The 13,277-nt window shown below is 37.5% G+C and overlaps 1 protein-coding gene across 12 annotated transcripts in view; it reads left to right on the top strand.

Annotated features, from left to right (window-relative positions):
• ikzf2 (IKAROS family zinc finger 2) overlaps positions 1 to 13,277 on the top strand; it is a 203,517-nt gene that overhangs the window by 116,432 nt on the left and 73,808 nt on the right. For 7 of the 12 annotated variants that reach the window (XM_033024327.1, XM_033024322.1, XM_033024319.1 and 4 more), the window contains 2 exons: positions 7,484 to 7,538; positions 7,894 to 7,995. In XM_033024327.1, the coding sequence (XP_032880218.1) occupies positions 7,499 to 7,538; positions 7,894 to 7,995 (142 nt within the window). In that variant the 5' untranslated portion in view covers positions 7,484 to 7,498. The other 5 variants (XM_033024317.1, XM_033024323.1, XM_033024318.1 and 2 more) reach the window with 5 other exon arrangements.

The raw sequence follows: 13,277 nt of genomic DNA, 5'->3' as shown, positions 1-13,277 counted from the left end.
ACTTCCAGACCAGCCTACCATGTGGTGCCTTGTCAAAGGCTTGTTGAGCCCATGTTAACAACATCTGCAGCACTGCCCTAATCAATCTTCTTGGTCACCTCTTCAAAAAGTGAATGAAATTAGTGAGACGCTATTTCCCATGCAAACAGTCACGTTGACTATTTCTAATCAATACTTGCCTTTCCAAATGCATGTAGATCCTGTCTATCAGGGTCCCCTCCAATAACCTTTCCACCATTAATGTTAGGTTCACTGTCTGGAGTTTCTAATAGTTTTCAGGATTTGTGCATGGTCCTTGCAGTTATCACTATCCCAAGTACAGGTCCTACCCAGGTAATGAACAAACGACATATGGACAACCTATACAAATGAGCAAGCATCTGTGAGACTGGCAATATCGAATTGCTTGCTGCTGCTAGTCTGCAGGCATCTACTACCATGTTGGAACTCTGTTCATGGCCATATAATTTAATCTTACAGAGATATCTGAATGATTGAGTTAAATGCCTCAACCAACATCTTAATAGCAGATTAACTGAAAATTATGTATCTGTTTTGTGGCATTTAACTCTGCTTGATCGCTTGCTTTGCTTGCACATCATTGTGTGCATTCTATATATATTTTCATGCACTTTTGTCATCTACTTCACTATTTGCTGTGCCTCCTGTTCTTAATATCAATAATAAGTATTGAAATTGTGTTCCTCGTGTAATTAAACTATCAGCAGACAATGCTGTGATACACCATTTCCAATATCCATTTATAACAATATCCATTTACTCGATGTGTGTAGGAAGGAACTGCAGATGTTGGTTTAAACCGAAGATAGACATAAACTGTTGGAGTAACTCAGTGGGACAGGTAGCATCTCTGGATAGAAGGAATGGGTGATGTTTCGGGTCGAGACCTTCTTCAGAGTCTGAAAAAGGGTCTCGACCCGAAACGTCACTCATTCCTTCTATCCATAGATGCTGCCTGTCCTGTTGAGTTACTCCAGCATTTTGTGTCTATCATCCATTTTTTCGAGGTCCTTTTTGTCTATTAAACAACTGTAACCTTGCTCTTTTATTTAATTTTGCATTTTGAGTTATTCTCATAGGAGAGGGGGTGATTTAGGTAGGATGAGTAAACCAAGTTGTGGAGGGAGCAATCACTGTGGAAGACAACAATAAAATAGCTCTCCAGCTATAATAATAATAATAATAATTTGTTTATAGGGACAGTGCATATTAATGAACATTTGCATGTAAATATGCGAGATTGTAGCCAATCAGTAGCTAATTTCCGTCTCTAGTCCCAGGCAAAGGTAGGTGAAGTGTCTTGCCCAAGGACACAACGACAGTACACACTCCAAGCAGGATTCAAACCGGCCACCTTCAGGTTGCCAGCCGAACACTTAGCCCATTGTGCCATCTGTCGTCCTATTCCAATTGGTGGAGAGGAATAAGGAGTTGGGACTGAGTTAGAATGGCAAAATAAAAAATAAAAGTGACACGAGCAGGTGATTCTACATTGCAAGTGGTTTGGGTCTGCAGTGGATTGTCTGAGTAATTATACAGGCAAATTCAATTGCACCTTTCAAGAAGTTGGGTAAGTGCACAGAAGGAAGGAATTTTCAGTGGAGGTAGGATGTGGTACTCGCTTCATCACTCTGAAGTGGAGCCTGTGCCAATTTGACAGGCTGGTCTCATTCAGTGCTATTGCCAGTGTGTGATTCCTTGATTCTGAAGTTCACCCCCATGATTCTTCCATTGGGTTACTGAGTACTGCATCCTTCAGTTTCTGGAGACTAAGGGAATTCTAGAGATATGGTAGATCCACTGTGTCATAACCATGGAGTCGTACATCATGGAAACTGGCCCTTCAGCATAACTCTTTCATGCTTTCTTTCCTATCCATGTACCTAATCAAATACTTTTTAAAGGCTGATATTGTACCTGACTAAGCCAACTCCACTGGTAGCCTGTTCCACATAGCAACGACCATCTGTGTGAAAAATACCTTTCGTATTTCTTTTACATATTACCCCTCTCACGTTAAACCTCTGTCCTGTAGTTTTAGACTTCTTTAACATTGGAAAAAGACTGACTACCTACCCTATCTATATCCAAAATAATTTTATAAACATCTGTATTAACCTCCTGCTCTTCAGTGAAAGCAACCCAGCTTATTCCATTCCTCCTTGTAACAAAATAATACATCGTGGTGAATATCATTCTTTGTCATGCTATTACACCCATTCTATAGTATGGTGACCAGAACTGCACGAAATATTTTAAATATGGCTAACCAAATTCTTATACAGTTGGAACATGATGTCCCAACTTTAAAACTCAATATGCCTGCAAGTGAAGGCAAACAACAATATACCTTCTTCACTATCTTATCAACCTGTGTTCCCATTACAAACTTGCACCTCAAAGTTCCTTTGTACATCAATGCATCTAAGGCCTTGCCAATTGCCGTATATGTCCATCCAGTATCAGATGAAGCAAATTGATTACCTCACACATGTCTGGATTAAATTTCATCTGCCATAGCTCTGTTCAACTTTGCAGTGGATCTATGCCTTTTTGTAACCTGAGGCAACCATCCTCACCCTCTACTATTCCATCAATTTTTGTGTCAGCAAACTTAATAAACCATAGACATTATCATCCAAGTAAAGGTCCAGCACCTGTTCCTGTGGTACAAACAAATTACAGACACAAAATGCTGGAGTAATTCAGCGAGACAGGCAGCATCTCTAAATAGGAGGAATGGGTGACATCACCAATTCCTTTTCTCCAGAGATGCTGCCTATCTTGCTGCATTACTCCAGCATTTTGTGTGTTATCTTTGGTGTAAACCAACATCTGCAGTTCATTCCTACACCTTCCTAAACAAATTACAGACTTCCAGTCAGAAAAACAACTCTCCACTACTATCCTCAATCCCCCTATCATCAATTTTAGATTCAGTTTGCCAAAACACCCTGTACCCCATGTGCCCTAACTTTCTGGACCAGACTACCATGCAGGACATTGTCAAAAGCCTTGTTAAAGTCAATGTATGTCATATCAATTGCCTTGCCTTCATTAATTTTCCTAATTACTTCAAGGCAATACTGATTTGTGGGGCTGTACTTCTCGATGTACAAAATCATGTTAACTCCCTGCCATTCCATCAGAAATGCTATCCCTAAGAATTTGTTTCCAATAGTTTCCCTCTGCTGCCATATGGCTCCTCGCCCTGTGGTTTACTGGCTTATCCCTGCCACTCTTCTTGAATGTGGGAACATTAGCTATCCTCCAATCTTCCGGTACCTTACTCATGGCTAAAGATAATGCAAAAATCTATGTCAAAGCCCCACTAATCTCTTTCCTGGCTTCCCATAGCAGCCCAAAATATATTTCTTCATGTGTAAATAGAGATTTAAGTATTACATGTAAGCACTGCTGTGAGCACATGTAATTGGAGTTTACAACTAGTAGGTGGCACTGTGAGGACAGTTTCTGAAGTGTCTGTCATCTTGGGTATAAAAAATCTACACTGGACAATCAATATGGCAATTTACTGACGTGTCACCAAGAATTTGATGATAAACTTTGATCTTTCTGCTTATCCTGATGTGAAATGGCAACCAATTACCTTTTACTCCTGCCATTCTAAGTTTCATAAATACTTTGAGAAGGAAAGGATTTATATATTTTAAAAAGCACTTAAAAATACTTAAATGTTTTATGATCTAGTATACTCATTATCGAGCTGAAAAGGAATCAAAAAGAATCTGCAGGTAAAGTTGAAAGACATAGGCGGTAATAATAATGACAAGCAATAATGACAAGCAATGTAAGAATTACTTCATGAAAACGTAAGCGTAACTTCGCACGACCGACAGATAAATAATTGACCTCCCACATCTTCTTGGCTAGTTCAGGAAACTCGTTTATACCATTATGTCATAATATCGTTTATAGTCATAATGCACTGTCCCAAAGAAACCCGTTTTTTAAAATAAACTCCCTCTTCCCTTTCTTTCCCATAAAGTGTTTTAAGACCGTGCGGGGACGAAACGGGACAGCCACATTGTAAATTGCTAGTGGAAAGACATATATAATCTTTCGAGTTGTTACTAATTGCGAGTTCTAAAAGTCAACATTCGCTGATTCACGTGATTTTAAGCATTGTGCCTCTCTCGCTCTCTCTCTCTCTCTCTCTCCCCCCCCTCACCTTGGAACTTCAATACTACTTTGCTGACGACCGTCCCCATTTGTATAGGTTCTGTGTAGAGACTGAACCACATGTGGATATCAGTTGTTGACAGACTAATTCCCCACACTAAAAACGTAGATTATAATTTATTTAGTACCTAAACAAAGAATGACGAGACATGTGAGGAATGATATTCCGCATCATTTTAACATCTGAAAACATTATTAACTAGCTGAACCCAGATAATATTCTTGGATATCAGATTAAGTTGCGATGGATGAAATGTGATATAGAGGCTTTGGAGAAAAAAAATAGAACACGGAGACAGGATGTGGGCTAATGTATAATCGTAATAAAATATAAAAGATTGCTATACATCTTTAACATTTTAAGATTGTGGTCCGCGAATCCCCGCCCCCCAACACACACACACACAAACACACACACACACACACACATCTCACTGAATTTAAAATAATTGATATGCGCATACTAATGGTTTGGCAAACGAGTGATTTTATAGCTGACATAGATCGTGTAAATATCAGTCATATCAAGGATGACAATGATTCGAGTTTCTTTGAATATAAACATCGCGGACTTTAAAGTGGGCAGAATTACAATGTATCTCCAAATACTGGTTAACATGTCAGAATTCAATATTATGAAACAGAATGTCAATTATTCAGGCATGGGGAACCTCATTGTAAAGGTACAATTGGTGACATGCCATCCCCAAAACTGTAAACATTTTTGTAACTACAATTAACTTGCTATAATGAGCGAATGTTAGTGAGCTCGCTAACTAAAAAAATATGACGTATGCATATTCATTTGTAGTTGACCTTTAACAAAATGCAATTGAGTCCCTGAGTGTTGTAGTAAGTTGCTTGGTTCTTATATATTTAAATACATTAACTGGACAATTAATTAATGTTATACCTCCCATATTTGAATACCGGCTGTTAAAAGGTTACCAATTTCATGCTAATAGTAGGCGTATTGCCAGTATGTTAGCGCCAGATCTATGTAGCAGACGGCAAAAACAGTTTTATATTCCCTAATGATTGGCCGGGTTTATGTGTAGTCCTTATCTTTGGTGTTTCCCTTGTGTTGGCTGGAGTATCTTTGCTCTAGTCGATCGCCGAGAGCATGAACCGCGCGGTTCGGTTTCTCGGTGTTTGACAAACTCCCATACTACCATGGTGAAGATGGAGGAAGTGGCTGCTGGATTAGCAGCGTTTCATATCCAACAGTTCGCTTCTGTGCAATATTAAAGAGAAAGGTGATGGATTTGAATGATCGTAGCCTATTACTGAGGTAATCACAGGCTTGTTTCTACATCACTCAGAAATGTAAATCAGATCAGTTTCATACAGCGAAGATTTTAAAAAAATAAGTACCTGCACATTCACCGTACAGATCTAATGACTTGTTGCAGTTCCAAACAAATCCCGTCGTATTCATACGAGAGCTGGAGTAATGGCTGGATATGTGTGGATAGCAATCGCACTCGTATATCATGTGCGCACAGTTGTTAAGGAATCATTGTGTAGTAGATATGAAAGCATCGGGTGCCTAGCATAATTACTGGCATTGTCACCCATCACACCTTGCTTATTCCGGATTGATACCATCATTGCCGATGGAAACGATTTTTTTTTGTCAGCATTTGTCTTTTCATGTGCCATGGAACGATAATATGTTGCCATGAGCCATTTAAACAATCGTGCTAAATTGTCTGAATGTAAAAGCTTGTGTGTAACCCCCACCCCCCTCCCCCTCCTCCTCACTCTCTCGTCGATTCCTTAGGAACCGGTGTATCAAGTTTTGTTTTAATTGCATTGTCGAGGCGCTGACCTCTTTCTCTCCTGTACGTTGACATTCCTGAACATTTTTCCAACACCCATCCCAAACCTTGCACGTTTATCGTCAACACGAGCAAGAACTGACAGTCGCTTAATTTTGACGATTCTCGTACGATCTGCAAGGTAGAAAGGTGGAGTGTTTTAACCAATTTTGTTGGTGGGACTTTTCCTGGTTGTTGCAGTGTGCCCGACGCTGGTTTCAGCTTTCGGAGGAACTGGGTTCGATTCTTCTTATTTGTTCTACGTGTGTATTAATGGTCATATAGAACAAGCATACAAATAAGCTCTATGTAGCTATCGCAATTTTTACTTCACAGTGTTTTGTTTTGGTATCTGGATTTTTTTTCGAGTGGTAAGAGTTCTTTTCTACCCGGCACTGGAAATGGTATTCTCTAAAACTTGGCAAAAAGAGGAACGTATAATTCACATTTTGCAGGGAAGTAGCTGGAGGCAAGTGGAGAAATGACCTTATTCCAGTAACTAACGCGATGTTTCTGTCGTCATGCCTAAAAATATTTTGAGATCAATAGGAATGGATTCTTCCGATTAAATCGCAGAGGAGCTCCTTGTACTGCATTCTTCTTGAGGCTGGCCTTATATCCTAATGGAAAAAGTGGTTATGTTGCTGAGAATCTCAATCATACTCTCACTGTTAATTAATTCTTCAAGATAGATATAAATAGTATAAATGCACTGGACATCAACAATTGCTCGTATTTATCAATATAAATGTATTTTGTTTTGTGGACGCAAATAATTTCTACAAGTAAGAGTGTAGTGTAGGTGGTGTGTACATAGCTTTGCAAAGAGGTAAGAGAGTTTGAGTTATTTCAGTCATAAATCAATGTCATTATATGTTTACTTTGCAGTAATAAGATAAATGAATTATGGTAACTGAAAAAAGTTTAGATGCCTTTTATTGTGAATGACAGAAAATTTCATGATGACTTGTCACCAGGAAATGACAGAGACAGAGACAAGTCTTGTTAAGCCGAAGAAATATTAGTGCAACTATATTCTTTGAAACTTCTAGTTTATTGCTCTGCTGATCTTTGAGAAAGACTGCAGTCATCTCTTGCATCTTTGCAAATTAATAGCAATCCATTAACATAATATAACATAATATGGCTGAATACAATAGCCATATTATCCTGAAAAAGACTACAATAATTAGGTGCCAATGATTGAAAATGTATGTAATTTCTGGTTCTGAATAATTAATCAAATAATGCAACAATTTTTAGAATACCTTCCGAAAAATACCAATTTTTGTCGACTATCAATTATGGTCTTATAATACAGCAGCTATAGGATTGATGCAGCAATTGAGGTCCTATGATTACAGGTGTCTCAATTATAAGCATTTTTCAGCAACAGATAAGATATCTGCAATGATATTTTTTGCCAATTTTTGTTACAGCACTGCACTTTGAATATGGAAACAGAGGTTACTGATGGCCACATCACTGGTAGTGGTGAGTTTTAAACTGAATATATATATATATTTTATCCTAAAGTTGCAAATCTTCATAGAAATAACACTAGATAGTAATTTGCTCTGTTCAGTTAATTTAACATATTGCTAATTTAAATCTACTGTTTTTCAAAATTCTTAAAAGTCAAAGGAAGTGAACAATTTAAAATACTTTAATGCAGGATAAGCATTGGGTTCCTTAGGAAGAAAGTTAGTTGTCATTGTGGCTAAAGATGTGTTCAAATTAATCCTTCTCACAAAAACAGTGCATATTGCAAAAAGAGAATTATTTATTGAAAATATAAATCTGATTTATAAATAACTGCTACCTGATGGTGACCTTTTCATTAAAACAGGTAATGATGACTTCTGCCCAAAGATGGACCATTCAAGGATGATGAATCCCACCACAAGCACACCCAATGGCCAATACAGTTCTCTAAGTCACATGACAAACAGTAAGTATCTTTTTTATACTGGTTTTTGCTCTGTACTGACAATTGCACAAACCTGCTGGTTAGATTATCACAGCACAACTCTTTGGTCTGAAACCCTGCAAAAGTTGCTTCATACCTGTGCACATGAACCTATTTAGTGCTTTAAATTATGGAGTATTTGGATTTGGAGATGTATGTTTATCTTTGCCAGGTAAGACCTATTTAGATCTATAGGATGTGTATTGCAAATAAATAGAATTAGAATAAATAATCAGTATTTTAAAATTATTCATTTTTCTAGTTTCCAAAAACATCATATCTTTGCTCGTAAATTGAAAGTTAAAATTAATTATGTAAATTGCTACACTTGAAATTACTTTAATTGGTCTTTATACATTTCATTATTTTCCTATTTTGGACCCACACTATTGTAATTCACTGTAGACCAAAATAAACTTATTATGGTAATTAGTAATAATTTCAGAAGTAATTATGATTAGTAGGTGTTTTATCTTTTTTGTTTATGAGGATGTTGAATTCAGAGAATATGGCTGGCTGATTAAGAAGTACCCTGTCACTTTAAATAATCTTAACTGATGTAAATATTGCTTGCCAGTAGAATTGCTGGCTATATTACTTGTCAAAGGAATGTAGTCGGCACTATTGTTCATGTACTAAACAAGTTGCAGCTGTATTTTTGAATAAAATGTAAGTAAATCAAAAACTGCTGTCTAATTCACAGCATAAGCAGATGCTTCTTGCCACAGATGTAAAATGGATTAAATCATTTAAAAGTACAGTGCAAAATGTTGTTTCAAAAGTGGAAAATATGTTTTCATTTGATATAAAGTGGCTTGTAAAATAGACAAATCCACAAAAGGGTCTTTTTATTTATAATCTGTAATTTAAATTAAACTCTGATCATGTAAAGTTTATGATATTTAGCTGGTGTGAGAGAAAGTAATGTAGCTGTGTCTAAGTTCCGTCAAAATGATGTTCTGAGTAAAATTGATTTTGAACGTATATATATTTTAAAATTGTAAGAACCGTCTGAAAATATGAATCAGCCATTATTTATTAATGGTGGTTAGTATCACCCACTGAGTAGTGAGATGTCCTTTCTGTTAATCATACTGCAACTTGTTTAGGGTTAGTTTGCAGAGGAACAAAGCATTTGGGATGAAATATTTAAAGAATGTGGAGATCCCTGTTTTCCCTGCTGCACATCGTTTCTTTAGTAATATTAATTTAACATCTTTTATGGCAAATTTTTTTTAAACAGACTTTACAGTGTACATTATATATCTTTTCTAAACCTCATGGGACAATGATGGTGCCATATTTCTACTACAGGTGTCAGAACAGAGGAAATCAGGAATGAAATGTGCTTTTGCTGAAAATGTGATAGCGTTGTCTTTTATTTCTATTGATTCATGATTACTGTCTATGGAATTAGGGTTGGGAGCAACAGTAAGAATGGTACTGCAGCGTGTAACATATATGTGTATTGGTGTTGGGGTGTGGTGGTGGGTAGCAAGGGTGTTGGAATCTGGCCTCAAAAATGATCCCTTTTTATCTTGTGCGTAAGATGACACTTTTGGCTCAAGGCCAAGTATTATAGGAAGAGTGAGGACGGCGCAGACAGGACTGGCAACAAGTTTTCTACAGGAATGGGGTGGAAGAAAGTAGGTTTGTCTCAGTCTTGTAGCTTTCATCAAAACTGCAATGCATTTAACCATTTGATTGCCATTTTTTAACAATTACAAATTGCATTGATTCTTTAAAAATATGTATATTTGTACAAATGGGACTCATCATTGTAAAAAAAAACAGGTTATTTGTTGGTTCAACTAAAACTTTAAAGCATATTTCTAATTGTTTACATTTAAAATTGATTAGTTTCCTAAACCATTTCGAATAATTTCCTTAAAATTCATGTAACTAAACAGTGGCAGATAAATTTATTGAGAACTGTCATAATTTTAGTCAATGATAGTTAAAATCCAGCCCTGATCAGTTTTGGGATCTCCAGATATTTGCCGAATTAACAGTAAATCTTCTTCCAACCATGTACTGTACAATACTTCAGAGTAACTTGCTTTTATTAAGTAGATTTCACAATCTTGTTAACAGAGCACTTGCAGTTAATAATTGGAATAATGTTGGAAAAATGGCAACCAATTTGCGTGAGCAAGGTTTCCACAAACAGCAATTGCATAGTGGCTAGATAATCTTCTCCTTTAACAATATGATTGAGGGATATATATATTTTAGGACACTAAAAAATGATACTTTTCTTCAAATTAAAAATTTATTAGATCTTCTAAATCTACCCCAGAAGGAAGGTGTGGCCTTGGTTTAATATCACAATCTAATGGTGTTGAGAATGCCAATGTACCAGCAGCGAAAAATCAATAAGCAGTTTAATATTTCAGCTGGGGACTTTGTTATGTCCCAACACAAAGTTTATTTTTCAAACCTCAAATTGCCTTTTCATCTTAAATCGAGGTAACTTCTCCAATCCTAATTTTTCACCCAAAATCTTTGCCGCTTATTTCTTAAATATTGGATCGACATTGTTCACATTTCTGCCACTTTCTATATTTATTTTGGATTTGCAGTATTCACATTTTTGCTTTTGTCATGAGCTTTATTGGTGTTATTATGCAGAACACCCAGAAAGGGAAAGGGATTGGATTCAATCAAAGAAATACAAGGCGAAAAGTCAGGAAAATATATTTTAAAATGGTGCTGAACAGGGATCCCATCCACATTACCATTGTAGTTTATGATTTCCGTGCACGCACCTTGTGCATGCACTTCTATGCTTTAAAGGAGCCACTCATAAATGGGTTTTTTCATTTGCATATGGTAAACATGAGTAATTTCAGGGTTCCTGTGAACTTGCTGAAAACGATCAAGGCTTACTGATTTACTTCTGTAACTCTTAAAGGGGAGGTGGCAGCTAAATCCATCCACTGTTGGAAGCTACTGTTCAGCTTAGTCAACACTTGAAGCAACCGTGATTTCACAGGTGTTAAAATGGGAACTCAGTTTCACTGATTCAGATACAAAAATCATGGTGATGGTGATCCCAGGAATTCCCCAAGAGCAGATAGAAAAACCGGTGGAAGAAGATGGCCTAGCAGGATATCTTTGGCATGATTTTCCAATGCCACAATAAGTTTAATGACTTCACACATGTGGTCAAGGCATATGTAAACCACAGCAAATCCCATCTGTGAATAGTACTGTGCTCCTATACTTACCACTCTTCCAATATTTGTTCTATGTACAAATTACCTTATGCATTCAACTATCCCACCAAGGCAGGCATATTATATATACACACTGTGACATGTTCAATCATGCTTTCCCTCTCTCATTGAAAAAAACAGCTTGGACTGCAGCAGACAGTTGGACGAGGCCCTATCATCCCAAAGACAGTGATTTGGAGGATAGTTCTTATCATGAACTTGATTGCCACAGCCCTAGTGACCTATGAAGATGGCAAGTTTATACTATCCAGGCCTCATCTTAGCATTCTAAATCCCCTTTATCCTGAAAGCTCTTCCATCTCATAATATCCAGATAGTTTAAACATACCTTTTCCCTATTCTACCATTATGATCCCATTATTTTGACTTTCTCACTTCAAGTATACAAAATAATCCACCTTCTAGGGACCCAGCGGCAATGCCATAATAGTCAATGTGGTAAAATATGATACTACATCAGGAAACCTTTCATTTTCTTGCACTGACTTAGATCATGGCAATTTACAAAAAATAGAGCGTGGTTTAGAAGCCAAATGTGCATATAGACATAAGCGTACCACAGCCAAATAAAGAGGAAATTGCAGCTGGAGAGGAAGTAGCACACCAGTTCAGCCAAGCTCTGAGGACCATGACATGGTAGCTGTTGATGAAGGCTAATAAGTGTGTATGTTTAGTTGCATGAGGTATTATCTTACACGTCCAATAACCTGTGTGAAACATCATAGATCATGGAAAATCTATTTCTAATTGCCACAAGTCTTTGCTTGGGGCCTGCAAAGTAGTGACCAATAACATGAGAAAACCTTTGGATATAATGTTCTTGCAGTATTTGAAGCCACAAGTCACAGCATTAATTGCAGCGAATGCTGCAACTACTTATAATGTAGTAGACTAGAAGGGGAATCAAGGCTGTGATCTAATCTCTGGCAAATTGTGAGGCCAGCTGATAACACAACTGGGGTGTGTGACACTGAGTCTGTAGAATATAAATATGTTCTTGTGATGACACCTTTCAAGGTACCACCATTTCTGCTCTTGTCAGTGACATTACTTTTGCCCATTAGCTGGCTAAACCAAACTGGTCATTATAAAACTGCCCAGTTTGAAGCCAGGGCATCTGGGCCGAGAGCTGCTTGTATTTGTCCTTCACAGCCAACTGCTACCTCCTTTGTTGCAAGAACAATTATCTGCAGTGTGCATATCACGGGGATAGTTCTGCAGAAAAGTTGTATGGCTGTCAGAGAGGCATATGGAAGATGGAATGAGCAATATGCGTAAAAATGATCAGTCGATGATTGAAATAGTTTTGCTTTTGATTAAGTTGTATAAACATGTTTGGAAAGTTGATTTGATTAGTTTTGGCATTCATTGAAGATGAGGATGATGATCAGTAGAAGAATGGCAACATGGAATTTTGACAGAATGTACATTTTTCTTGTTAGTACTCATGGATTATAGAACTTGTTGAGATGTCAGCATTTTCTGCACATCCCTTATTGTCATTAAAGAGCTTCCTGAGCTGCCATCGTGTTTGTGGTGAGGGAAGTTCACCACCCTGTTTTGGGGTGGCTCCTACATATGTAATGAGCAAATATTTAGGAAAGGAAGTATTTGTTTCAAAGTAAGAATGCTGTGATTTTGAGTGGGCACTGTTTGTGTAAAAATCCCACCTGCTTGCTGCCCTTGACTTACAAAGTGGAGCTTCACTGGAGAGTCATAGAATGATATCGTGCCCTTATGCCAAACTTGCCCACATCGGCCAACACACTAGTCCCACTTGCCTGCGCTTGGTCCATATCCCTCCAAACCTGTCTTATCCATGCACCTGTCTAACTGTTTCATAAATGTTGGGATAGTCCCAACTACCTCAACTACCTCTTCTGGCAGCTTGTTCCATACACCCACCATCCTTTGTGTGAAAAAGTTACCCTATAAAAGATTCCTATTAAATCTTATCCCTTCACCTTAAACCTAAGGCCTCTGGTCCTCGATTCACCTACTCTGGGCAAGAGACTGTGCATCTAC

Source organism: Amblyraja radiata, chromosome 7, assembly GCF_010909765.2.
Source record: "Amblyraja radiata isolate CabotCenter1 chromosome 7, sAmbRad1.1.pri, whole genome shotgun sequence".
Taxonomy (NCBI): domain Eukaryota; kingdom Metazoa; phylum Chordata; class Chondrichthyes; order Rajiformes; family Rajidae; genus Amblyraja; species Amblyraja radiata.
The sequence above is the reverse complement of the archived record's forward strand: the minus strand, read 5'-3'. Positions and strand labels throughout refer to the sequence as shown.